Source organism: Rattus norvegicus, chromosome 8 (genome assembly GCF_021556685.1).
Source record: "Rattus norvegicus strain SHRSP/BbbUtx chromosome 8, alternate assembly SHRSP_T2T, whole genome shotgun sequence".
NCBI classification, from domain to species: Eukaryota; Metazoa; Chordata; class Mammalia; order Rodentia; family Muridae; genus Rattus; species Rattus norvegicus.
This window is the reverse complement of record NC_141541.1, coordinates 80,714,965-80,741,068: the sequence shown is the minus strand read 5'-3', so window position 1 is coordinate 80,741,068 and position 26,104 is coordinate 80,714,965. Positions and strand designations below refer to the sequence as shown.

Genomic DNA, 26,104 nt, shown 5'->3' with positions numbered 1-26,104 from the left:
AGTAGCCTTCAACATTCAGAGAGAAAGCCTCTTAAATAAGACAATTCCTTCCAGAATAAAAGTCTGTGATTTTAGCTTTGATCACACAGATTTAACTATATGACTCCTAAGCTCCCATACAAACCAACTGGCAAATCTGCTCTTTTCCAGCAAGGTTCCAGGATTTAAAACCATCAACTGAGGTGTTTTTACGGTCGCAGAAATAAAATATTCTTAGTTGAAAAGATTTTACTTTCTAACTTTTATAAAAGCTGAAATGCCATCCCTTTGCTACTTTCTTCCTAAGATTATGAGCTTTGTATAACTACATTAGCGACCTTGTCCTCTCCAGTTTTCTCCCTAAATGCCAAACAACTACTAACAAATAGAAAAAAATAAATGAGATAATTGTAACTAATTCTTGTAAGAACATAAGAAAAAGCCTTTGGAAATCTAGAGGATACAAAGACTGTTTTTTGTCAAACAAGAACTATTTTAAGGAAATTTACTACTCACTAAATCAGTGCTAACCTAACTTTCCAGTTTCAAGATGATTTTACACATTTAAAAATAACTAAACCTCCAAATACTTTTTATATTGTTTACTTGTTGATATTTACCAAACTAGAAAATGAAGCAGCAAAATATTAAATATTACTTTATTTTTAAATTATATTAAATCCATTATGGATCAGCATGAAATTAGTCTTATTTTGTATCTTTGTAATTTTTATTTTCATTTTGGGAGCCAGAGTCTTAGGATTCCCAAGTTAGCCTCAAACTCACCAATTGGCCAAGGATGGGCCTAACACCTGATCCTCCTGCTTCTACCTCACCAAGTGTTGGAATTAGTTGTACGTGCCTAAACCCAGAAATCTGTGGGAACTGGGCAAGCTATCTTCCCTAATAAACAAATTCTAAGCCAAATTCTCAAAAAGAGAATAGAGACTCGTGACAATATGTAATTGAGAGAAAGAGCATTTAGCAGTATGAATAACCACTGTGGATATATTACTCTGATCTTATCAAAACTCATAAGCCAGTACTTTCTTAAAGGTGGATCACTATGAAATCTGTAAGCTTCTGGTACCCTGTCCCATTGAAATCCTTAGCCCACAGTACACTAAGTATTTATTCACAGACATTTCAGTAACACATACTTTGGTTATTTGCAAACTATTGGTTTCACTGAACTATCCCAAATATTAAAAAAATTCACAATACATCATCAAAAATTCTATTTATTTATACTACCCATTAAGGAAGTCTTGAAATACTATGAAGCAACCAAGATCAATATGGCAGAGTAAAGCTTTCCAACACTTTGATTTTTGCTTGATAGATCAAATTTTATCATTGATAAGAAAGAACACTACTATCAGCTGTTTTCCATTAGGTGATGAAGGGGCAGGTGTACCCTGTTCTATTTTGAGGAAATCTGTACCAAATCTTAGGATTGAATAACAAGAGCATTCTAAAGTGGATCCCATGGTACCATCTAATAATATTCATACCCTCTGTGATTCCCTTTCTTTTAATGTGGGTGACAGCTGAGTTGATTCTTAACAATATGACAGGGTAAAGATGGCAAGCTATATAGCATCATTTTATGAACATGACTGTTTCCTAAAAATAATAAAATCAAGCCTGTCTTCATGGCACACACCTTTAATCCTAGCACTTTCGAGGCAGAGTCAGACAAATCGCTGACTTCAAGGTGAACCTGGTCTACAAATCAAGTTCCAGGACAGCCAGGGCTGTTACAGAGAAACCCTGTCTTGAACCATTACTACCCCACCTTCCAAACAAGAGAGATTAATAAGAACTCTCCCTTAGCCCTGGCTAAGTCCATGGAGGCACACAATTTTAATCCTAGCACTTGGGAGTGGGAGGCAGAGGCAGAGGCAGAGGCAGAGGGGCAGAGGGGCAGAGGCAGAGGCAGGCAGATCTGACTTTGATGTAGAATTGGATTCCAGGACAACCAGGGCTATATGGAGAAACTCTGCCTTTAAGCAAAGAAAAAAGAAAAGAAAAAAAAAGAACTCTCCTAACTTTCAGGAGGCAAGCAGTCATTTTGGGAAGACCCAACTGGCAAGGAATTAAGTCAAAAGCCAAAAGGATACCGAGACTCAGTCTGACCCCTTAGGGAACTAAATGGTACCAACAACTATCTGGACTTGGGAGATATTTTCCAGTAGTGCTTTAGATGAGATTGCTTGAGGATCATATCTTAAATGGTGGTACTGGCAGAACCTAAAGCAGAGGATCTAGTTAAGCTATGATCTGCCTCTTAATAACAGAAACAATAAGACTTTAGGATAATTAATATATATTGTTTTATATCACATAGTTTATGGCAATAATGATAAGAAGAAATAATATACCACCGCTTATCAGCCATAATTTCAAGCATAAATATGTTCAACTAAAATGCAACAGGTGGAGCTGGAGAGATGGCTCAGTGGATAAAAACGCTTCCAGTAGGTTCCGAGTTCAAATCCCAGTAACCACATTGCGGCTCACAATCATCTGTAATAAGATCTGATGTACTCTTCTGTTGTGTCTGAGACAGCTACAGTGTACTTATAATAAATAAATCTTAAAAAAATTGCAACAGGTATTTCAGCTTATTAACCATGCTTATTATCCTAAACATAATCATCAAGACTATTTCAGACACAGAAGTGCTTTATGTACACTACCTATTTCACCACACAGAATATTTAAAAAGACACAGTCAAGGGTATACTAACAAAATAACATTAATGGAAGATTATATTTAATATATTGCAAAATGTCATTGAGGAACTTCTTGTAACTGGAGTATTTCATTGGGAATGCATGGCTGAGTGGCTACCCTGCAAACTCTGGTACAGACTGACACACAGAAAGCCATCAGTAGCTTGCTCAACACTGTTCTTGTGTCATCAATGCAAAGGTCAAACAGTGAGAAAGAAATTGTTTTCAATTATCTTCGCAATGGTGTTGAATCAATGGTGTTGAACCCAAACATACCACCCTGAGAATGCTAAACTGGGGCAGTCTTTCCATTTTTCAAATTAGACACTCATATACAAGATATATAACTGTGTATGTGTGTATATATACTTATATTTATTATGGATTAGCCTACACTGAGCTCTGAGACCCACCTAGCTATAGATCTGAGTGAATTATTTAATCACTGTAAACCTTAGTATTTATTCAACTATGCAATGGGAGAAGTAGCAATCCCTATATCATAGGTATATTTAAAAACTATGAGATTCACTTATGTAGAGCATTTAGCACAAATATTTTGTCTATTACTAGTTTAAAAAAACTGTAATTATTACCACTATCTATTACTTTTCACTAAGGATTTTTAAATAAAGTATGAAGGTAAATTTCTCAGAATAAAACACTACTATCAAAGCTTCTCAATAATTTCCAAATTTAAAATACCTGGCCCAGTTTGAAAGCATAAATATTTTGCTATCATGTGACATTCACTATAATCCTATTCACATTTTGACAGTATTAGTTTTCAAAGCTATACCTAATCAGTTTAAGCATATTCCCCAACTTACTGAAGGGTGGGATACTAATTCGCGTCATACAGATGGTAACCTTTTCTCATACCGATTATGCTACCAACTAGATGACTACTTGTTGATAATGTAGAATTTTAATTGGGTATTGTTAATATTCCCTGAGCTGACTATGTAGTTTCAAAAACACTTACAGGTTTAGAAAATGGCTGAACAATAACAGAGCTATCAGAAGATCTAGATTCAGGATGAAAATTTACTGGCAAGGCAGCCACAGGATTTGATGCTGAATTCGGGCAGCGTTGACTTGTAGGCTTGAATGAAGCAGTAAAACCTGTATTTTAAAATTACACAACACATTGAATGCATTTCCACATAATAAACTTTGTCAAAATATTTTAGTTTACAAGTAGTATAATAATATTGTACCTCGATTAAGTATACCATTCTTTATTCCTCTTGAATGAGAGCTCGGGTTAACTCTGTTCAAAATATCTAAAAAAAAAAAAACAAAAAAACAAAAAAACAAAAAAAAAAACACTTTAAATTTATTTGAATGCAATATATACTGAGATATTAAAACTTATGAACTGAAAACAGATATTAGAGGGAATGTTATCACTAAATTGAAAATAGTTTATAACATTGTCTTTAAAGAATAAGCACAATTTTTCTCATTGTAACTAAATGTTCAAAAGTCAGAAGTATATTGATAAACCCAAGTGCATAAGCAAAAAAAAAAAATTTCTTCAAGGGAAAGAAATTTTGTTCCCATAAAATCTTCTAAAAGCATATTTAAATATGGTTGCATTGTGTTGAAGTCTACACCTTCCTTGGTATGGTGAAAGAACTGTATGTATGTATTTGGGTTCTGACTTAAAATTAAACAGTGACCCAGCCCCCAGATTCTATTCATAGCTCTAAAAGCCCTAAGGTTATATAAAGGGGAATCTCTATGGACTATATCATTACCTCTGTTCCAAAAGGTTATATAAGTTACAGACTAAATTGAATCTAAGGTTTACCAGACTATCTTACACATTAAGAGAATTCTGATCTACCACATCACAAGTCAAGACTGGCATGACTTTGCAGGATTGGTTTGAAGTTCTTACTCTTACAGACATATGAATATGTAAAGTTATTAGTTCTTACTCTTGCAGACATATGAATATGTAAAGTTATTAACATCTAGCTTACTCAGTAACCAAACTAAACTCTGAGTGAAGATTTGCTTAAATTTGCTTATTCAGAAAAAGTTAAAAGATGCACTGAAATTCATATACAAAAAAATCCATTTTTCTTCATGATAGAAAAGAACTAGATGTCACTAAATAATTGCATAAAGGTATGCATCATGGTTATTTTTCAGAGCCGAGCGATGACTCGGTAGTTAAGAGTATTTGCTATTCTTACAGAGGACACAGTTCAATTCCTACCACTCACATAGTGTCTCACAACCACCTGTAAAGTAAGGGTGAGGAAATACAATACCCTCTTCTGGCATCTCTGGGCACTAGGAAGTCATTGAATACTTACAGATGTGCATTCATATATACCTAACTAAATACCTACTTTTAAAATAGTTACAAATTTTCAGTAATGTTAATGCAGTGCTTACAAATTAAGTAATACAGCAGGCTAATTTAAAAAAAAAAGAAGCAACTCAACTTAGTATTATTTTCAATCAGAAAACCAAAATTAATATTCAAGCTATCAAATAACTATTAATATACTACTTTAGTAGTTGTGATCTATAAAAGACAAGTTCTTAAAGATTTAATTCACATTTCCTATGTTGAAATTCCTTATGGCCTCCATATAAAACAGTAACGCAATTATTTCAACTTTTCATCTTCACAATTCAGAAAACATCTGGGGTCAATCTCTTTCTTATAGAATTATTTTTTAAAAAAATATAATTGTTATAATTGAGTATAACAGTCATTTATAATCAATATAAATTAAACTTGAATCTTGTCATGTTTTCAACAAGAGATTTTAAATAATAATTTTGCAATATAATTGAAGTATAAGATAATTAATACTGAGGAAATAAGAAGTAAGACCATTCTGGTATTGTATGCACACTATCATATTAAACTCATTTTACAATCCAAATAATATCCCAGTTAGCAGCCCATGAGAAATTACCTATTTACAACAGAATACTGACATTTCACTTGGTTAAATTACTCTCTATATAATAAAACTATATATAAATGCCATTCCAATCTTACAGGCAAGAAAAGCAAGAAGGCTTTCAGAAAATTTCTAGTTAACCGAGATAAATAAAAAAAAAACTACTATGCTTAATACATTAACATTTTTGATAGGGCTGGAGAGATGGCTCAGCGGTTAAGAGCACTGACTGCTCTTCCAGAGGTCATGAGTTCAATTCCCAGCAACCACATGGTGGCTCTCAACCATCTATAATGAGATCTGGTGCCCTCTTCTGGCCTGCAGTCACATATGCAGGCAGAATGCTGTACATAAAATAAATAAATCTTAAAAAAAAAAGATTTATTTAACATTTTTGATAAATATCATTAAAATGAGAAAGAATATTTTTATAAATGAGATTTGAAGACTGTATTTTTTTTTCAATTGAGACCAGGTCTCACTATATAGCCTAGGCTGGCCTGGGACCCACAGAAATTCACCTGCTTCTGCCTCCCTAGTGTCTCCTTAGTACTGTAAATAAAAGTGTGTGCTACCACACCTGGCTCCAACTGAAATATTTTTGAGTAGACAGCTTACTGTATATCAGTCTTCTTACCTTAACAATGTAACAATGTTAGGTCCAAGCACTCTGACTGACAGCTAATGCACTCAATTTCAGTGCATCTTTTAACTTTTCTCATTAACTTCTTATGGTGGAATAAGAACATTTGACAACAATTCTAAAAATAACATTTTCAAACTGCCTACATTCAAAGTAAATGCTTACTTGAAATAGCTGGTTTTGAACTTGCTATCTCTGCTACGAAGATGGGCTCATCATCATCATCCTCTTCAACTTCTTTCACTTTCTTCTGCCATGGTTCTAGCTCCTCCTCTTCACATTCCATAAAGAGTTCTGCCATTTTTAAATTATCTAATTTTTAAAAGAAGCAACTTTCTTTTAATTAAGGTATTTGTTATTTGCAGCATATTAGAAATCTACTTTAATAATCCTAATAACAATTTCTAACTTGGTATTTGTGATGAGTACACGATAGCAACAATAAGAAACTGAGATCTTGCTCTCTAAGTCATTAACTAATATACTTGAGACAGATAATGGCTATTTAGAGCAGATAGAAAATGCAGTCAAGGTACAACCATTCTGGAAATCAGTCTGGAGGTTCCTCAGAAAATTGGACATTGAACTACCCGAGGACCCAGCTATACCTCTCTTGGGCATATACCCAAAAGATGCCCCAACATATAAAAAAAACACGTGCTCCACTATGTTCATAGCAGCCTTATTTATAATAGCCAGAAGCTGGAAAGAACCCAGATGCCCTTCAACAGATGAATGGATACAGAAAATGTGGTACATCTACACAATGGAATACTACTCAGCTATCAAAAACAATGACTTTATGAAATTCATAGGCAAATGGTTGGAACTGGAAAAATCATCCTGAGTAAGGTAACCCAATCACAGAAAAACACACATGGTATGCACTCATTGATAAGTGGCTATTAGCCCAAATGCTTGAATTACCCTAGATGCATAGAACAAATGAAACTCAAGACGGATGATCAAAATGTAAATGCTTCACTCCTTCTTTAAAAGGGGAACAAGAATACCCTTGGCAGGGAAGGGAGAGGCAAAGATTAAAACAGAGACTGAAGGAACACCCATTCAGAGCCTGCCCCACATGTGGCCCATACATATACAGCCACCCAATTAGACAAGATGGATGAAGCAAAGAAGTGCAGGCTGACAGGAACCGAATGTAGATCTCTCCTGAGAGACACAGCCAGAATACAGCAAATACAGAGGCAAATGCCAGCAGCAAACCACTGAACTGAGAACAGGACCCCCATTGAAGGAATCAGAGAAAGAACTGGAAGAGCTTGAAGGGGCTCGAGACCCCATATGAACAACAATGCCAAGCAACCAGAGCTTCCAGGGACTAAGCCACTACCTAAAGACTATACATGGACTGACCCTGGACTCTGACCTCATAGGTAGCAATGAATATCCTAGTAAGAGCACCAGTGGAAGGGGAAGCCCTTGGTCCTGCTAAGACTGAACCCCCAGTGAACATGATTGTTGGGGGGAGGGCGGCAATGGGGGGAGGATGGGGAGGGGAACACCCATAAAGAAGGGGAGGGGGAGGGGTTAGGGGGATGTTGGCCTGGAAACCGGGAAAGGGAATAACACTGGAAATGTAAATAAGAAATACCCAAGTTAATAAAAAAAAAAGAAAAAAAAGAAAAAAAGAAAATGCAGTAAAAAATGTATACATTTAACTCTGAAAAAAAGGATTATATCCTATCTATTGTCTTTAAAGGGAGGGAGGGTTAAAAGAAGCCACAGATGAAAATACAAATTAGAATAAACTAGTCTTAGAAATGGAAAATGCAGAGTAAAAAAAAAGGTGGGGGGAGTTCGATTTGGTATGAGAGGAAAATGTAAGAAAGGAGTGAGGCTTATCTCAAATAGAGCAAATTACACATTTCTCCCTAAAGAAATCGATCAAAGCAAGGCATGCAGAAAAACTACTGAGAAATTCCGATTAGGCATCACTCTCTTAAATGTAGATGAAACAATAAACACCAGGGATTTTAGGAAGAAAAAGTTTCTATATAAAAGATAAAAAGATAGCAAAACAAATTAAAAGGATTCTAAGAAAGAGGTAGAGTAGAGAAAAGAAACGGGTATATCAGACATCAAAGAGTCAAAGTCTGAACAGGATAAAACTGAAATGGCTCAGTAGATAAAGGCATTTGCTGCTGAGCCTCATGATCTGAGCTCAATCCTCAAGACCCACTTGGTGGGAAAGAACTAAGTCCCACCAACTGTCCTCTGATCTCCCTCCCCAAATACCTTGACACATATATATGTGTACGCACGCGCACACATGCACATATGCACACGCAGAGCATAATGAACAAAGAGTAACACCTAAGGTGCACAAGCCAGAAGAGAGTAAGTCAGTAAGTAGGTCTAGAGTAAGTAAGTAGGATGGATGCAGGATACAGCATGTTAGGAGGACTTCTCTAGGAAACCAAAGATTAAAAATTAACTTTAAGATCACCTCTCAGGCCCAGGAGTGTTGTAGTGGTGGTGGTGCATGCCTTTAATTCCAGCAACTGGGAGACAGTTAAGTGGAACTCTGGAGTTCAAGGTTCTGGTTTACTATGCGAGTTCCAGGACAGATAGCCAAGGCTAACAAAGAAACCCTGTCTTGGGCAGGGGAGAAAAATTAAAAAACAAAACAAAGCAATAAAACGGGTTGGAACGGTCGCTCAGCAGTTAAGAGAAAGTACTACTCTTACAGATGGTCCACTCTATCTGGCAACTTCCTTTGAAATTTGTGAGCACTTGCACTTACACATGAACTTAAGTAACCCCCATTACACATAATTAAAAACAATAAAATAAATACACATATAAAAAGAGAGCTAAAACAAGGACTAGAGACACGGTTCAAAAGTTAAGCGCACTTACTGCTCTTCTGGAGAACCCAAGTTCTTCTATTCCCAACACCCATACTGGGTGGCTCACAATCCCCTGTAACTCCAGCTCCAATTCAATTCAATGCCCCCTTCTAGTAGTCTCTACCAGCACTGCTTTATGAAACTGGCAAGGCCAATTAAAGCCTTTCAGACTGTTTGAGTCTTTAATTACATGCATTTATAATTCAGGCTATAAAGGAGAAAGAAGAAATGCAAGAAGAGAGGGAGGCAGACAAAGAAGGAAAACAGTGTTAAGGGCCTCAACTAATATAACCATGTATATGACCAGCTATGTACATGAACATTAGTGGCACTTGTCCAGACATGAAGATAGTAAGACTACAAAAGATATTATCTGAAGTTCTATTTTAAACAATATCTTTATCATTTCTAAGTATTATTTCCTATTATACTAAAGAGTGCAATTTCTATTTTTTACTCAAAATTAGGACAACATTCTATCATGTTCTTAACAATATGGCCACAAATTTAATATGACCATTTATAAGAGGCCCAGAGCTTCTATCTTAAAACACAGAAGACGGGGTTGGGGATTTAGCTCAGTGGTAGAGCGCTTGCCTAGGAAGCGCAAGGCCCTGGGTTTGGTCCCCAGCACCGAAAAAAAAGAACCAAAAAAACCCAAAAAAAACAAAACAAACAAACAAACAAAAAAAAAAAAACCACAGAAGACATTAAGCTTAGCAATACTTTAATCCTGACTTTCTAGCTTCAAGAATTGTCCAAAAATAAAATTTTACCAAATGAAACCATCTAGTCTGTGATTTATTATGACAACCCAAGTAAAATAATATAGTATACAGCACACACATACACACATGCATGTATGCTCACACATACACAGACTCTGCTGTTGTTAATATATGAAAGACTATTAAGAAAAAGCTCTAAATCTTTTATAATTTTAATAAATGCTTATACAAGCATAGAAGAAATCTATATGATAATATATGCCAAACTGATAAACTATTAACATAAACAGTTAATAGAGATAAAATACTTCATGCCAGTTCATTTGTTACCTCAATAGTTCTATGGTTCTAAGATGTTCACTATCTCTCACCCTCTATCATAAGTGGAATTATACACCACCTGCACATGAGCATCAGTTACTGAAGTAACATTTACCTTTTGGTTGAAAGGAACTGTCACCCATCAAGTTGTAGATCTGACTTTCTATACGTTGTCACCTAAGTATTGACATATGACATCAGTCAATTTTGAGTCATTTTAACTACAAATAAACCTGAAACTAAATTCTTGATAGAGGAGTTGAGGAGATAACATTGAGGTAAGAACATTTGTTTAACAAACAAGAAGACCTCACTTTGAATCCTAGCACATACATAAAAAGTAGTGGCCTTTAGCCTCAGTGTTGTAGGGACAAAGACAGTTCCATCCCAGTAGCTTGCTAGCTAGGCACTCTAGCCAAAACAGTGAGCTTCAGGCTCCGCGAAACACAGTATGCATGAAGGGAGCAAAGCTGAGGGACAGGACAGGAAACCCTGTCTTTCTCGAACATCTGCCCAAACACACAGATGCACGTGCCTGCACTCACACACCAAAAACAAATACATAAAAGAAATTCTTGGATCAAATTTAAATATTTAAACTTACCATGTGACCACAAAAATCAGCAAGTTGTATCTCAGTTTGCCTTTCTAGAAAATAAAGATATCTACCATTAGGGCAGATGATATTAATGTATGTACATTTATATTTACCCTTTTTATAAAATAATCAGTTTATTCCTTAAGAATTCCAAATATCAGAAACAAAACTGTGATTATATCAAGTATTTCCTATTTCAGTAAATCTGACAAGTAAATAAAATAAAAATAATTATTTGTGACAAACGTGAAACATATCTATAATCTAGGTACTTGGGAGGCTGAGGCAAGAGGATCACAGGTTTAATACTTAGACTAAACAGGGAGAAATTGTCTCAAACAAATAAACAACAACATATAAATATATATTAATATATAAGTAACAGCAAAAAATTCCTCATAATGCACTGCTTTAGTAAATGTCACTGCCCAAATGCTAAATGATACTAATGTTGCCTATTCAAACTCAAAAATATCACTATTTCTATAATAAAACACAACTTTGACTTTATCAACTAACGAAAAAGAAAGCTCATCAGATTAATTCACTTAAGATAAGAGGTATTCCTAGTCAGCTAAGAGTAAGGTAATATGTTAAATTTTAGGTGAAAATAAAGATAGGTAAATAGCTTCCAATTAACCACACTTATAACTCATTGGTTCTCAATAAAAGTTACAATAAACATTACCAAAAGTTCACAATTGGCCAGGCATAATGGCACATGGGGCTGAGGCAAAAAGAATATCAACAAGTTCAAGGGCACACTGGGTTACATAATAAAGTACAACTGGCTTTGGAGCAAGCCTGAAGACTTGAACTTGATTTCTGGAACTCACATGACCAAAAAAAACAAAACAAAACAAAACAAAAAACCCAAAAAAAACAAAAACAAAGACCTCATTCATGCAAGTTGTCTGCTACCTCCACCACATGTGTGCACAGGCATACACACACATAATAAATAAATAAATGAATTAATTAATTAACTAATATAAAAAGAAGTTAAGACTTCAAAAGTTATCTTTTGTACATTGAGAATAATATAAATTTATTTTATTAAATGTTTTAGCTTTTGTATAAATAAGATTAAATTATGCCTTAAAGGTTTCAATTGGTAACCAATGAAAAATTTAAATACCTGTAATCTCTTATTAATGTTTGGCAACTTTGAAATTCTAGAATAAAGAGAAGCTTAGGGGTAGAACGTTGGCCTACCACTCAGGAGGCAGTGGATACAATCCCCAATACTAAAAAACAAACAAACAAAAACAAAACAAAAAAGCCAAATCTCTTTACTATGAAAAATTGCCCAAAAAATGAGTTAAGAAAACTGAATTTATTGTAGCTGAGAATGAAGCTTGAGAGTAGAGTGCAAACTTAGCATATTCAAGACCTTGTGCTTGACTTCCCGCATCCTCCTTTCCTTTCAGCTTTTAATAGTAAGATAAACTTTGAAGTCACTACATTTCAATATAGTTTCAGACCACCAAGATGCCTCAGTGAGTAGAGAACTAGGCTATGTAATCCTGGCAACCTGATTTAAAGTGTAGAACTCAAGGTAGAGACAACTGACTCTAGAAAGTTGTCCTCTGATCTCTACATGCATACTATGTCATACACACATCACACACACAAACACACTTAACAAAGCAAAAAATAGTATCAGTTTTAATTTTTTAAGTAAACCAAAATCAGCAAATACCATTTTAAAAAGATTATACATTTGGGGATCTTAGCAGTGACAAGCAAACAGATGAGAGGAAAAGTTGGGACTCAGTCTTGACAGAATACATATATACAATTATGTACTATACATAATACTTGACAAGACAATAAACAACGATGTTGATGCTTTGTACATTAATACATGGGTTTTTTAAGTTATTAGTTTAGAATGCTCTATTTTCTATTTTTTTTTAAAGCTTTCTGTGAATGAAACAACATTCCATGTTAGGCCACCAGCAGCTATACACATCCTTTATTAACCAAATCTTTTGCCTGCATGGAGAAGTCACACCAAATGACTGATCCAAGTAATAAAGCAGTCTAGACAAAAGTTTCTCAGAATGATGCTACAGTCATTGTACTTTCAATTCTATTGAGAAAGAAGAGGGTGATTTGGTCACTGTAGCTCAAGAGTGACTGAGACAATTATAAATCAAATATGGCAGTACACACCTATAATCGCACTACTTGGAAGGTTGAGGCAGAGGGATTTTAAATTCAATGCCAAACCTGAGCTACCAAAGGCCCTGTCTCAAAAACAAACTGTTATCCTCTTTAACTGTACAATTTAATTCTTAATGTCAAGCTTCAGCACAACTACTTCCATTCATTACATTTTACTACAAATTATAACTTCTAGTTATAAAATCATTATAATTATTACACAATTATAATTGTGCTAATTAAAACATTATTTTGCCAAGCAGCAATAGTCCAGGCTTTTAATCCCAGCACTCGGGAGGCAGAGCCGAGTGGATCTTTTTGAGTTCCAGGACAGTCAGGGCTGTTTGTTACACAGAGAAACTCTCTTAAAACAAAACAAAAAGCAGACAAACAAGCAAACCAAAGCCCCATTATTTATTTAATGCTCAAATCATACATACTGTCATGAAAAGTGAGTTACAGAGACAGGTAAGTAAGTACCTTCTCTAAAGAAACACAACTAAGTGATGGATCAAATATTCAGGGTTGGGAAGACTGCTCAGTGGTTAAAGTATGTGTCTTGCTGAATCAGGTGGACCTGAGTTCCAATCCCCAAAGCCCATACCAGTAATTCTGAGTAAGCTGACCACGAGTACTAGACAAGGTACTATCAGTGAGCTCTTGGTTTGATTGGGAGACCCTGCCTCAGAAATAAGGCAATGTAGAAGATTTCCAACATCAGCTCTAGCTCTTGTTCTCCCTTGCCCTTCCCCTCTTCCTCCTTTGTCCCTTCTCTCCCCGCCCCCAACACCCCCCCCCTCCCTCCACGTGCTCATGGCCGGCCTCTACTCCTTCCTCTTCTACTCTTATCTCTCTCTCATCCCTCTCCCTTGTCTCATCTTCACATTAAAACTTCTCCATGTGGGGGGAAAAAAAGATTCCCAACATTAAATTCAGGCCTACACACACCTTGAGTACATATAAAACCTCACATGCACATACAAAAATACAATAACATTCAAGCCCATTCATTTGAAAAGCCAGCACTATTTCAATATTCATTAGGAATAAAGGACCAAGGGAAGAGGCAGATTTCACCTAATATAGCAAAAGATTTTTAAAAAATGAATTGTAAAGAATATACATCATCAAGTTGCAAAAAAAAAAAGGGGGGGATTTTAACCAGCATGAAATATGGAATTGAAATTGTCACTTTCAAGATTCACTCAAAGACCATGCCAATCCTAATCTAATACAGGAATATTAACTTTCAGCCTAAACTGATGGATGAGGAAGGATTTTCATTTGTTCATTTTTTTTAAGGCCATATCTAGGACTTAAACATTATGGTTATCAAGCTACTACATTCATTTTTTTTTTCTAGAAGCTTCGAGGTAAAATATAATGAATGAAGAAGTTAGGCTGAAATCCAATACTATACCTAAATCTATTCAAAATTAGTAAATTCCTGGTGGGGAAGAAAATAGAACTAATTCATTCAAAATAGGTAAATTCCTGGTAGGGAAGAAAGAGTACTAATTCATAATCTTTTTTTTGTTAAAGATTTATTCATTTATTATATATAAGTACACTGTAGCTGTCTTCAGATACACCAGAAGAGGGCATTGGATCTCTTTACAGATGGTTGTGAGCCACCATGTGGTTGCTGGGAATTGAACTCAGGACCTCTGGAAGAGTAGTCGGGTGCTCTTAACCGCTGAGCCATCTCTCCAGCCCACTAATTCATAATCTTAAGTAACCAATACAAATTTCACTTTAGCAAAGCTGTGTGATGGTTTAAATTAGAACTTGAAAAGAACAGAGGCAAACCAGAGGATTCCTACATAGAGCATGTGGCTAGGGTTAATGCTTTATTAAACACTGTTCAGAATGTAAGCTTCCTAAGTCTTGTTGCAAGTACCACCTACGAGTTGGGAGTTGGAGTACTGAGTAAAACTGTTAGCTGTTAAGCCCTTAGAATGACAATCATAAGACTCTTCATTTCTCTACTGCCAGCCAAGCAGCTTCTTCTTGTTGTTAACTACTAAGGCTGTTCTGAGAACTGTGATTATGAACTTGAATCTCTCTGAATAAACTACTGGGGGTGGGGGAGCAGGGTTTGCAGGGAGGAGAGGAGGGAGGGAAAACTGCATTCTGCATGTATAATAAATAAAATTTATGAAAAGAGAAGAGAAACTATTCTAGCTATTAGAAACTATTCTAATCAAGGTTTCAATGCTGCTGAAGCTACATCGGCTTCATATCATGACTTGTTCCAGTTCTAACTACCCCAGATAACCTGCACTAGATTTAGAACGTTCATTCAAAAAAGAGGAACCTCACTGAGCACATTCTGCAGTTTCCTAACTTGGGACAGGAAATGTACTACTCCTGTAATTCAATAGAAAGCCTACCATTAGTGCAACATGAGGCTTGTGCCTGGTGAAACTAGCATCCATGCATAAGCAGGACAATATTTGGTAAAATTACAATCTGAGCCGAAGCATGCTATGCCCTTTTTGTAACTATATAAGCAGGTTATGTCTTAGTTCAACATGCTGATCTGGAAGATGTACTCTGCCTTCTATGTACTTTGCCTAACCTAATACAGGTATTGTCATATTAGACCCAATTTTTTTTTCTTTTTAATAATCTACTTTATCAAGAGTAGATCAGGATGGGTTAGTAACACTATGAACAGAAAAAACTCCAGGCTTCTAGTTCCAGGCAGTGGGACATCAAAAGCAACAGCTAGAAGGTAACAGTTCCAAATAGTGGCCAAGTTCAGAGACTGAGGAAACAAAAGGGACTGAAGGAGCACTGAGAGAGTAAGTGATGGGCAGCAATGAGTAAGACTATAGAAGGCAAGCAAGAATCAGTTGCTAGAAGTCAAGGGAGAGAATCTCAGTAGCTACAAGTGTCACACAAAGCTGCCAAGAGTTAAGAGCTGAAGGTTTAACCAGGTGTGATAGCACATGCCTTTAATTCCAGCACAGAGGCAGGCGGAACTCTGAGATTAAGGCAGGCTTGGTCTACAGAGTAAGTTCCAGGTCAGTCAGGTTTACACAGGGAAAAACCAATCTCAAAAAACCCACATCAGGCCCCCGCCCAAAGCTGAACCAGTCCCACAGCTCTCTGTACCCAAATTCTGTGGGGTTGAGAGCTGGACTCTTGGAAGTGGGGACAATCCTGAGAGTTTAGGGGAGACCACCACCTCTGTTCATATTCCTGGCCCAAGAGGAACCTGCCTAGTGCCTTCTGGATACAGGAATCAAGGAGCAGTCAGGGGCAGGAACCTCCCAGTTTCTGCCTGTGCCCAGAGCTGAAAGCCAGTCAGTCACTAGGAGCACTGACACACCTGAGAGCAGAGGTAAGACCAACTCTTCTGTTCCAAGCAACCTGCCTGGAGGCTTCAGGACATACAAACCTAGGACCAGCTCCCTGTTCCCAGATCCAGCTGAAAGAAAACAGGTCTATAGGAGTGCTGACACACAGGTCTATAGGAGGGTTCAGCCACTGTCAGAGACAGCAAGACCAACTAACACCAGAGACAACCTGATGGTGAGAGGCAAGCATGGGAATCTAAACAACACAAACCATGACTACTTGGCATCATCAGAGCCCAGTTCTCCCACCAAAGCAAATACTGGATATTCAAACACACTGGAAAGGCAAAATTTGGATTAAAAAAAATCATATCTCATGATGATAATAGAGGACTTTAAGAAGGACATAAATAACTTCCTTAAAGAAATACAGGACAACACAGGTAAACAGGTAAAAGCCCTTAAAGAGGAAACATAAAAATCCCTTAAAGAATTAAAGGAAAACAAAACCAAACAGGTGAAGGAATTGAACAAAACCATCCAGGATTTAAAATTGGAAATAGAAACAATAAAGAAATCACAAAGGGAGACAACCCTGGAGATAGAAAACCCAGGAAAGAGATCAGGAGTCATAGATGCAAGCATCAAAAACAGAATACAAGAGATAAAAGAGAGAATTGCAGAGGGAGAAGATACCATAAAAAACATAGACACAACTGTCAAAGATAATGTAAAATGCACAAAAGCTCCTAACCCAAAACATCCAGGAAATCCAGGACACAATGAGAAGATCAAACCTAAGGATAATAGGTATAGAAGAGAGTGAAGACTCCCAACATAAAGAGCCAGTAAATGTCTTCAACAAAATTATAGAAGAAAACTTCCCTGACCTAAAGAAAGAGATAACCATAAACATACAAGAAGCCTACCGAACTCCAAATAGATTGGACCAGAAAAGAAATTCCTTCTGTTACACAATGGTCAAAACACCAAACAAAGAAAGAATATTAAAAGCAGTAAGGGGAAAAGATCAAGTAACATATAAAGGCAGACCTCTCAGAATTACACCAGACTTATCACCAGAAATTATGATCCTGGGCAGTTGTCATACGGACACTAAGAACACAAATACCAGCCCAGGCTACTATATCCAGCAAAACTCTCAACATAGATAAGAGAAACCAAGATATTCCATGACAAAACCAAATTTACAAAATACCCTGCCACAAAACCAGCCCTACAAAGGATAATACATGGAAAACTCCAACACAAGGAGAGAAACTACACCCTAGAAAAAGCAAGATACTAATCTCATTGCAACAAAATCCAAAGAAAGCCACACAAACATAATTCCACCTCTAACAACAAAAATAACAGGAAACAACAATCACTATTCCTTAATATCTCTTAACATCAATGGACTCAATTCCCCAATAAGAAGACATAGACTAACAGACTGGATATGTAAACAGGACCCAGCATTTTACTTCATACAGGAAACACATCTCAGTGACAAAGATAGACACTACCTCAGAGTAAAAAGCTGGAAAACAATTTTCCAAGCAAATGGTCTCAAGAAACAAGCTGGAGTAGCCATTCTAATATGAAATAAAATACTTTTAACAGATTTAAATACTTTAAAACAGATTTAACAGATAACTATAGAACATTTCATCCTAAAACAAAAGAATATACCTTCTTCCCAGTACTTCATGGTACCTTCTCAAAAATTGACCATTTAATCGGCCACAAAACAGGCCTCAATGGATACAAGAAGATTGAAATAATTCCATGCATCCTATCAGATCACCACAGACTAAGGCTGGTATACAGTAACAACAAAAATGACAGAAAGCCCACATACAAATGGAAGCCGAACAACACTCTACTCAATGACAATTTTGTCAAGGAAGAAATAAAGAAATTAAAGACTTTTTAGAATTTAATGAAAATGAAGGTACAACATACCCAAACTTATGAGACCCAATGAAAGCAGTGCTAACAGGAAAACACATAGCTCTGAGTGTCTCCAAAAAGAAACTTCAGAGAGCATGTCAGCAGCTTGACAGCACACCTAAAAGCTCTTGAACAAAAAGAAGCAAATACACCCAAGAGGAGCAGATGGCAGGAAATAATCAATCTCCTGAAATCAACCAAGTAGAAACAAAAAGAACTATACAAAGAATCAATAAAACCAGGAACTGGTTCTTTGAGAAAATCAACAAGATAGATAAACCCTTAGCCAGACTAACCAGAGGGCACAGAGAGATTATCCAAATTAATAAAATCAGAAATGAAAGGTAGACATAACAACAGAATCTGAGGAAATTCAAAAATCATCAGGTCCTACTACAAAAGCCTATATTCAACAAAAATGGAAAATCTGGATGAAATGGATAATTTTCTAGACAGATACCAGGTACCAAAGTTAAATCAAGATAAACCATCTAAACAACCCCATAACTCCTAAAGAAATAGAAGCAGTTATTAAAAGTCTTCCAACCAAAAAAGCCCAGGACCAGATGGGTTTAGTGCATAGAAGACTTAATACCAATCTGTCCAAACTATTCCACAAAATAGAAACAGAAAGGACACTACTCAATTCCTTTTATGAAGTCACAATTATGCTTATACCTAAGGCACACAAAGACTGAACAAAGAAAGAGAACTTCAGATCAATTTCCCTTATGAATATCGATGCAAAAATACTCAATAAAATTCTCACAAACCAAATCCAAGAACACATCAAAAGGATCATCCATCATGATCAAGTAAGCTTCATCCCAGGAATGCAGGGATGGTTCAATATACAGAAATCCATCAACATAATCCACTATGTAAACAAACTCAAAGGGAGGAGAAACCCCACATGATCATTTCATTAGATGCTGAGAAAACATTTGACAAAATTTAACACCCCTTCATGACAAAAGTCTTGAAAGATCAGGAATTCAAGGCCCATACCTAAACATAGTGAAAAGCAACGTACAGCAAACCAGAGGCTAACATTAAACTAAATGGAGAGAAACTTGAAGCAATCCCACAAGTACTTCAATTGCTATGACTTCCATTTGCTCCTAGAGATTTTCAAACAAGAAAGGTAGATTTGCTGACTTAAAATGAAACATACATTTTGTGTGCATGTGCACACTCGTGCCCACGCTCGATGATGCATCACAACACAGGTGGAGATAAGAAGGCAACATGAAGTATCAGTTCTCTCCAACCACCATGTTGGTCCCAGGAATCAAACGCACTGAGCCATCTCACCACAGGATTTAAACAGAATCAAACTCATTCCATTTTACATGATCCTACAGAAGTATACTTTTACACATTAAAACACATTGTGGGATCTTACTGATTTTTATTTTTCCTACATGTTGAAATATTTTGCTACTTCCACCATTCTAGGTTACCACTGCCCATCAATTCAATCTTACCTATCCTGAAAAAAAAAAAAAAAAAAAGAAAGAAAGAAAATTGAATAACTCAACTGCCTAGAAAAAGGACACAGTTGTGAAATAATTCTGACCAATACAAATCTTTCACTTTTTCAGTTTTCTTACGGTTTTCACAAAATGTTACACTGACTTGCAACAGATATAGAAAATTGACATGATCATTCTCATATATGTGTCAGAAACTCAAACATTTGTTCTATTCATACATAGATTCAGCACCAAGAGGACTGTGAATTAAACTTTTAAAAGTAAAGTTAGAAAAAGAAACAGTACAAACTTCATTCATATTCTCATGCCAAAGAATTCATAGAAATTGAAACTCACAGAAGTGGCTAAATTTGGAAATTTGTGTATCATTTTAATAGAAACAATCACTGAAAATGATTTGAAAAGAGTAAATCACTGAGGCATATGGTTTCATAAGTCTCACATTTCAGAACTTGGGAGACAAGGTCATTCCTGGCTATAGCACCGGTACCAGGCCAGCCTAAGCTACATAAGATTCTTTCAAACAAAAAACAAAAAGAATAAAACACTGGAAGATGAATAGAGTGAAAAAACTACGTTAGTAAGGTATTTGTACAAATTAACCTCTTTCAGATATAGAAGTGAAATTCAAGTTTTGTCCTCCTGATGCAGGAGAAAGCAGAACTTTTCCTGCATCTGTTGGTTCTCAATTGCCTTCAATTCAAAGTATTCTTTACACTTGTTAAGTTTCAAACCTGGGACAAGTGACTCAGGTGCCTATTTAAATATCAAAACAGGCCTGGACTTCAGGTTCTCCCAGCATCCCTCAGTCCCTATGTTATAGGGTAGGCTGACATACTCCCTCTACCCTGAGTGTTCTAGTCCAGGGGTGGGCTGCCCTTCCCCCATAGGTTCTACCCTATATAATCCAGATAGTTTGGTTACCTGTCACTTTTGTACCTTTGCCGCCTGGTTGCTATACTTGGTTCCCTTCCCTGCCCTTCTCCACACTAGGCTCAGGGGCATGACCACTCTGAACTCTCCCAGATGTGTCTGCCTCTGGCTCTGCTCACCCACATATCTGTAATAAACTTTTTCCTCTTCTATACTTAGCAGCAGTCATGTCCTTTCCTTTTAATGTTTTCATTTGACGTCAGAGTGACATTTTTTTGTGATGTTATGTCCTTATTTTCATCTGCTTTTAAGTTTTACTGAACGTAATTAATTTTTAGATTTTTTTTCCCTGTTTGCCTACAACAGGAAGAATTGACAATGTACAACCAGACAAAGCAAATGAATGAAGAGATAGCAGCACATCAGAATCCTTACAAAGGGACCCCAGAGGGTTCAGATGAGGTATCCAAGATAAACTGTCTCAAACAATCAATGTGTAAGTAATATCTGGTTCTGTTTTTGAAGAAAGAATACAGTACTCTCATTCCAATCTAAACGGTAACAACTATTTCTCCTAATGTAATCAGAAGTGACAGAATCCTTTGGAGAAAACTGTGAAGACTTAAACTGAAATCTAAACAGTTTAATAGAGGTTATATAATCTGTTATAATCTGACTCTCACACAAAATATGTTTAGTTTCTTTCAAAATAAAATTGAAAAGTTAACCAGGTGGTAGTGCAAAACTGCAATCCTAATACTCAGGATAGGCTACATAGCAAGATCTTCTTCTAGTTAGAGGCCAGACTGAACTTGTCTCAAAGACAAAACAAAACAGAAACTGCTTTGCAGAAATGAACCAAAAGTCTAAACATACAGTTTTTAATATGTCACTATACAATTCAAACTATTGCTTCAATCATGATTTAAAACATTCTGAAGCTGAGCATACTGGTACACACTTATAATCCCAGTATTCAGAAGGCTGAAGCAAGATCATAACTTTGAGGCCAGCCTGAGCTACACAGTAAAACCCAATCTCCAAAGGAAGAAGGGGGAAAAATAGGTGGGAGGGAAAGGTAGTTTAGTCCGTCAAAAAAAAGGGGGAAGGGAGAGGGGAAGCAATTCAATATTATACAGTTTATTTGAATATTTTATAAATTTCTCATATTTCTAAAGTTACTTTTGAAGTAAATAACAATGTTGCCAACCAATAATAAAGCCTGTCACCTAAAACTGTTTTAATGTAAAAAAGCAATTAATATTGAAAAGTTGTATTGCTATAAATTATCTATTAAATTAAACATGTGTTATTCTTTTACTCTTTTCTTCTACAAAACATAATGTTGAGAAGAAAAACACTGGACTGAAGGAGTGACGTGCTTAAGCCAGTGAGAAGTGAGAAGTGAGATACCAAGATTTACAATTTGACTACCTTATGACTCATCATGGCTCACTACTGCTACAAAAGTCCAAATTGTCAAAGGCAGAATGTTTTCCAAGTTTCCAACTGTTCTCTAGACCTTACCCCAGGATAGACAACAATTCCAAAGGTTTTTGTTTGAGACAAGGCTTCACTATACCACCCTGCTGGCCTAGTCTACATAGGAAGATCCACTTGCCTCTGCTTCCCAGAGTGTTGGGATTAAAAAATGCCCCCACCAGATTGGCCAATTACAAATTGATTAAACTGAGCATATTCTATTCTCCAAAACTGCTCCTTTTCTTCCTAATTTCAGTCATTCCTAGAGTGGAATCTATTTTATCAGAGATGAAGGTAAATTCATACTAAGCATTAAAACTATGCCAGATTGCATACTAATTGCAAAAGGAAAAATTTCAATAGTCAACATTTTAACTAAGAGACTAAAGCTAGAATTACTAATAGTATTTCTCCCCACATTTTATAATATGAAGTATTCTAGATGATTTATGAAATATTGTAAAAAAATATATTAAGCCTGAATGTATTCAAGCCTTTTAGTTCTAACTATGTACTACATGCTTTTCAACAAATATTCTTATTTTTCTTGGGTGTGATGATGGTATTGTGTTATACTAGTATAGAGAAAATGGCCTTTATCTTTTATTTACTATATCCAGTACTTAGAAGTGAATGGTCACATCTTCAACAAACACTCACATATTCATCAGACTGAGACAAAGCAAAATGTTTACAAATACACTAGGTGGTAGGCATCGGAATATGTTATATTCAACTCCCCAATATAATTGGGAAAAAATGATCACTAATAACATCTAAAGATAACAAATGATCCAGAAATTAGGGTCTAAAGGAATGGCAAACCGAATTTCTTAATTGTGGAGAATTTCTTACATGTGCTGGTCTATGCCTCCTTGCCTATTCTCAGGAACCTCTGTGCAATGAAAATGGAGCATATAATAATGAGGTAAACACTGAATGAGGAGTCATAAAACTCAAGGTTCTGTAACTGGCCCTGGTAGCCAAATGTTCTCATTGTCATTTCTGAGGCTGACTTTCAAAACAGCTCTGCCAACAAGAACCTCTCTGAATATACATTGACGCCAATGACACACAAACATACCAACTCAAGGATGGTTTTAGTGCAGATGTTGGACTATCAAAAGAACAAGGTCCTCAAACCCAGTCCCTTCAACCTTCCAATTATTTACATCCAAACAGCCTGAGTTGGTACAGTCATCTCTCAAAGCAAGATACCATACAGATGCCAAGACAAGGCTTTTGTACTTTCAAACTCTACTTCACTAATGTGAGTTTATGGTTAAGGGGACTAAAAGACGTCCAAGTATTTAGATGATTCAGTCCAAACTTGAAAATAAAGACAAATGTTTAAGTATGGTAGCCTATAAAAAAAAAAAAATCTTCGTAAAGCCAAAGTGTCCAAGCTCGCAGCAGGTTAACGTCCATTTTTCCCTCTAGCATATTTCTTTCCTAATGGGTTACAACTGCAGGTGAGTCGTGAAAACACCATCTTCTTGTGCAGGCTAAAACCTCAGTGCGATCACTCGTTTGTGGTTTATTAAGTGAAACCTGCAAAGCTCAGCTGGAAAACCTGTCAAGACTCCATTCTCCTCAAAGCCCTTCTCTAGTAGACAATAGCGGGACTCCTATGGCAGAGTGGGGACATTCCTTTGACATGAAAGGTGGATAGAAAGGAGCGGTCGTCTAGCAAAAGGCAGGGTTTCCGTGACTGTTATTGTGAACGCCATTGGGGTTCAGCTCTTGCGTGAAGAATGGAGTGGGTTGTGTTGTGAGCTCGGGTCTCACACACCGGTGGACAAGGTACAAAGGACCGAGGGGAGTCGTCCCCTGAGAGCACAGCCGGGCTGAGGAGAAAGCGACGGGCGGGCCTGCGCGGCGGCGAGGCGACGCAACGAGGCCAGGCAAAGGCTGAGCGGCCTGTACTGTGGGCCGCCGCGCAGCCGGCCGCCTCGCCTCGTCGCGCCCGGATCCCTCCCGCGCCAGGCCGGGCAAGATGGCGGGCCAGGCCCACGCGCAGCCGGCCCCTGCTCGGCCCGGGCGCTCTCGCCGACGCGCCACGGCCCGAGACCCCCACCCTGCGCCCCCGGAGTGCGGCGGCGCGGCCGCGCGGGAGGGCCTTCGCGGGCGGGCGGGCGGGCGGCCGCGCGGGGCGGGGGACGCTTACCGTGAGCGGAGCGGCTCGGCCTGACTGGAGCCCTGAGGAGGAGGAGAAAGAGGAGGAGGCGAGGGAGGAGCGCGGGCTGTACGCCGCAACCGCTGCGGCTCCCATCGCGGAGCGGGCTGCCGGGCGCCGCGATGGGGGAGGGGGGCGTCGCGAGCCACGGCGCGTTGCCTCATGGGTAAGCTCCGGGTCGGCCTCGCGCGTCCGCGCTCCCAGCCTTCCCGCCAACGCGGGAGACAAGCGCGGGCATGTGCACCGTGTTGCGGGCCCTCGAAGGCCCAGGCCAGTCGTGCCCTGGCAGCGGGCGAAGCCACGTGGACTGGGCTGAGCTAGGCCATGGTGCTCATCTGCCATCGCAGGCCTAGAACTGTAGGCATGCAGCAGTGAGTTCCGGCCTTCGGTGTGCGAGGGTTAAAGGGCATGGAAGAGTGAACCTGTGAGGAAAAGGAATTCAGTTTCCATAATGTTACCACATTGTTTTTTGAAAGTACGTTTTTGCTTGGGTATCTTTTTCATTCCTGTTGTATGAATAGTAACCTGTAAATGGAAGCGGGAAAAAAAAATGGCCGATGTATTTATAAGAATACTTTGGGGCTGGAGAGATGGCTCAGTGGTTAAGAGCATTGACTGCTCTTCCAAAGGTCCTGAGTTCAAATCCCAGCAACCACATGGTGACTCACAACCATCTGTAATAGGATCTCACGCCTTTTCTGGTGGTGAGGACAGCAACAGTGTACTCACATACATAAGATAAATAAATAAATCTTTAAAAAAAAAAGTTGTCTCTAGGTCAAACTCACCTGCCTGTTTAGACGGTAGCTATGAAGATTCATGTTTCTCTTAAAAAAAAAAAAAAAAAAAGAATACTTTGTAGGTTGGATCTGTAAGGAAACTGTCTCCATGCTATGTCCAAAATGTAGATGGACATTTGTGTGTTTGAACGATGTCAGATTTTGAAAAAAAAAAAAACACTAATAACAATAACAATAAAATGGGGACTAGAGAGATGTGAAATGAGTAAGGGCCCTTGTTGTTTTCCTAGAGGGCCGTGATTTGGTTCGCAGCACCCCATGGCTGCCCATAACTACAGTTCCAGGGGTTCTGACGCCCTCTTCTGGCCTCAGTAGGCACCAGACCACTAAAGTAGTACATAGGCGTGGATACACATAAATTCAAATACTATGAGGGTGTCATTAACCACCTTCTACCAAGTAGCCTGTGTGTCTATAGGTATCAAGCTGTTGCTAATCACAGCTTCTTTTATTCCAGCCTTAATTATTAACACAATACATTTCACACATTGTGAGTGGGTACAAAAGGTTTGAAGAGACCAGCAGATTTCAGAGGACAAAAGCAGAAAGCTGATATATATGTCGTTGCAGGTACTCAGGGAAGGAGGCCCTTAGAGCTGGGGCTGCAGAACGGACTTCAGAGGCCTAGAAGCAGGAGAGGTGCAAGATCCATCAGAACAAGAGAGGGGTAACACAGCAGGTGGGTTAAGTCCAGCAGTGTGAATTGTTAGGAGCTGTCTTCCTGTCGATTTCTTGAAAGAGACACCATGTGGTCAGGTGAGAGGTTAGCAATGCAGTCACCATCTCAGTGTTAAGCACCTCTATTAGTTCTCTAGAGTAACTGAACATATAGAATGAATCTATGTGCATAGAAAGGGGGCTTATTAGAATGACTTACAGCAACAATGGCTGACTATGGACAGAAATTCCAAGGGTGCAGTAATTGCTCAGTCCAGCTGGATGTTTCAGTTGGTCTTCAAGATATCCTGGAATTCAAGGGGTTGGGGATTTGGCTCAGTGGTAGAGCGCTTGCCTAGCAAGCACGAGGCCCTGG

At 37.8% G+C, this 26,104-nt stretch overlaps 1 protein-coding gene across 41 annotated transcripts in view; it reads right to left on the bottom strand.

Moving 5' to 3' along the window:
- Positions 1 to 24,411, bottom strand: part of Zfp280d (zinc finger protein 280D) — an 87,823-nt gene extending 63,412 nt beyond the window's left edge. For 12 of the 41 annotated variants that reach the window (XR_015626645.1, XR_015626650.1, XM_087562183.1 and 9 more), the window contains exons 1-5: positions 24,263 to 24,411; positions 10,821 to 10,864; positions 6,460 to 6,606; positions 3,939 to 4,004; positions 3,704 to 3,843 (exon numbers count right to left, since the gene is read on the bottom strand). Coding sequence is in view for 26 of the 41 variants with exons in the window: in XM_087562165.1 (XP_087418291.1) it covers positions 3,704 to 3,843; positions 3,939 to 4,004; positions 6,460 to 6,595 (342 nt within the window). In the remaining 15 variants the exon portion in view is untranslated. Of the gene's footprint in view, positions 1 to 3,703; positions 3,844 to 3,938; positions 4,005 to 6,459; positions 6,607 to 8,764; positions 8,914 to 10,331; positions 10,394 to 10,820; positions 10,865 to 24,262 lie in introns of those variants that run through there. The other 29 variants (XR_015626644.1, XR_015626649.1, XM_087562182.1 and 26 more) reach the window with 5 other exon arrangements.
- Positions 24,412 to 26,104: the final 1,693 nt, after the last annotated feature.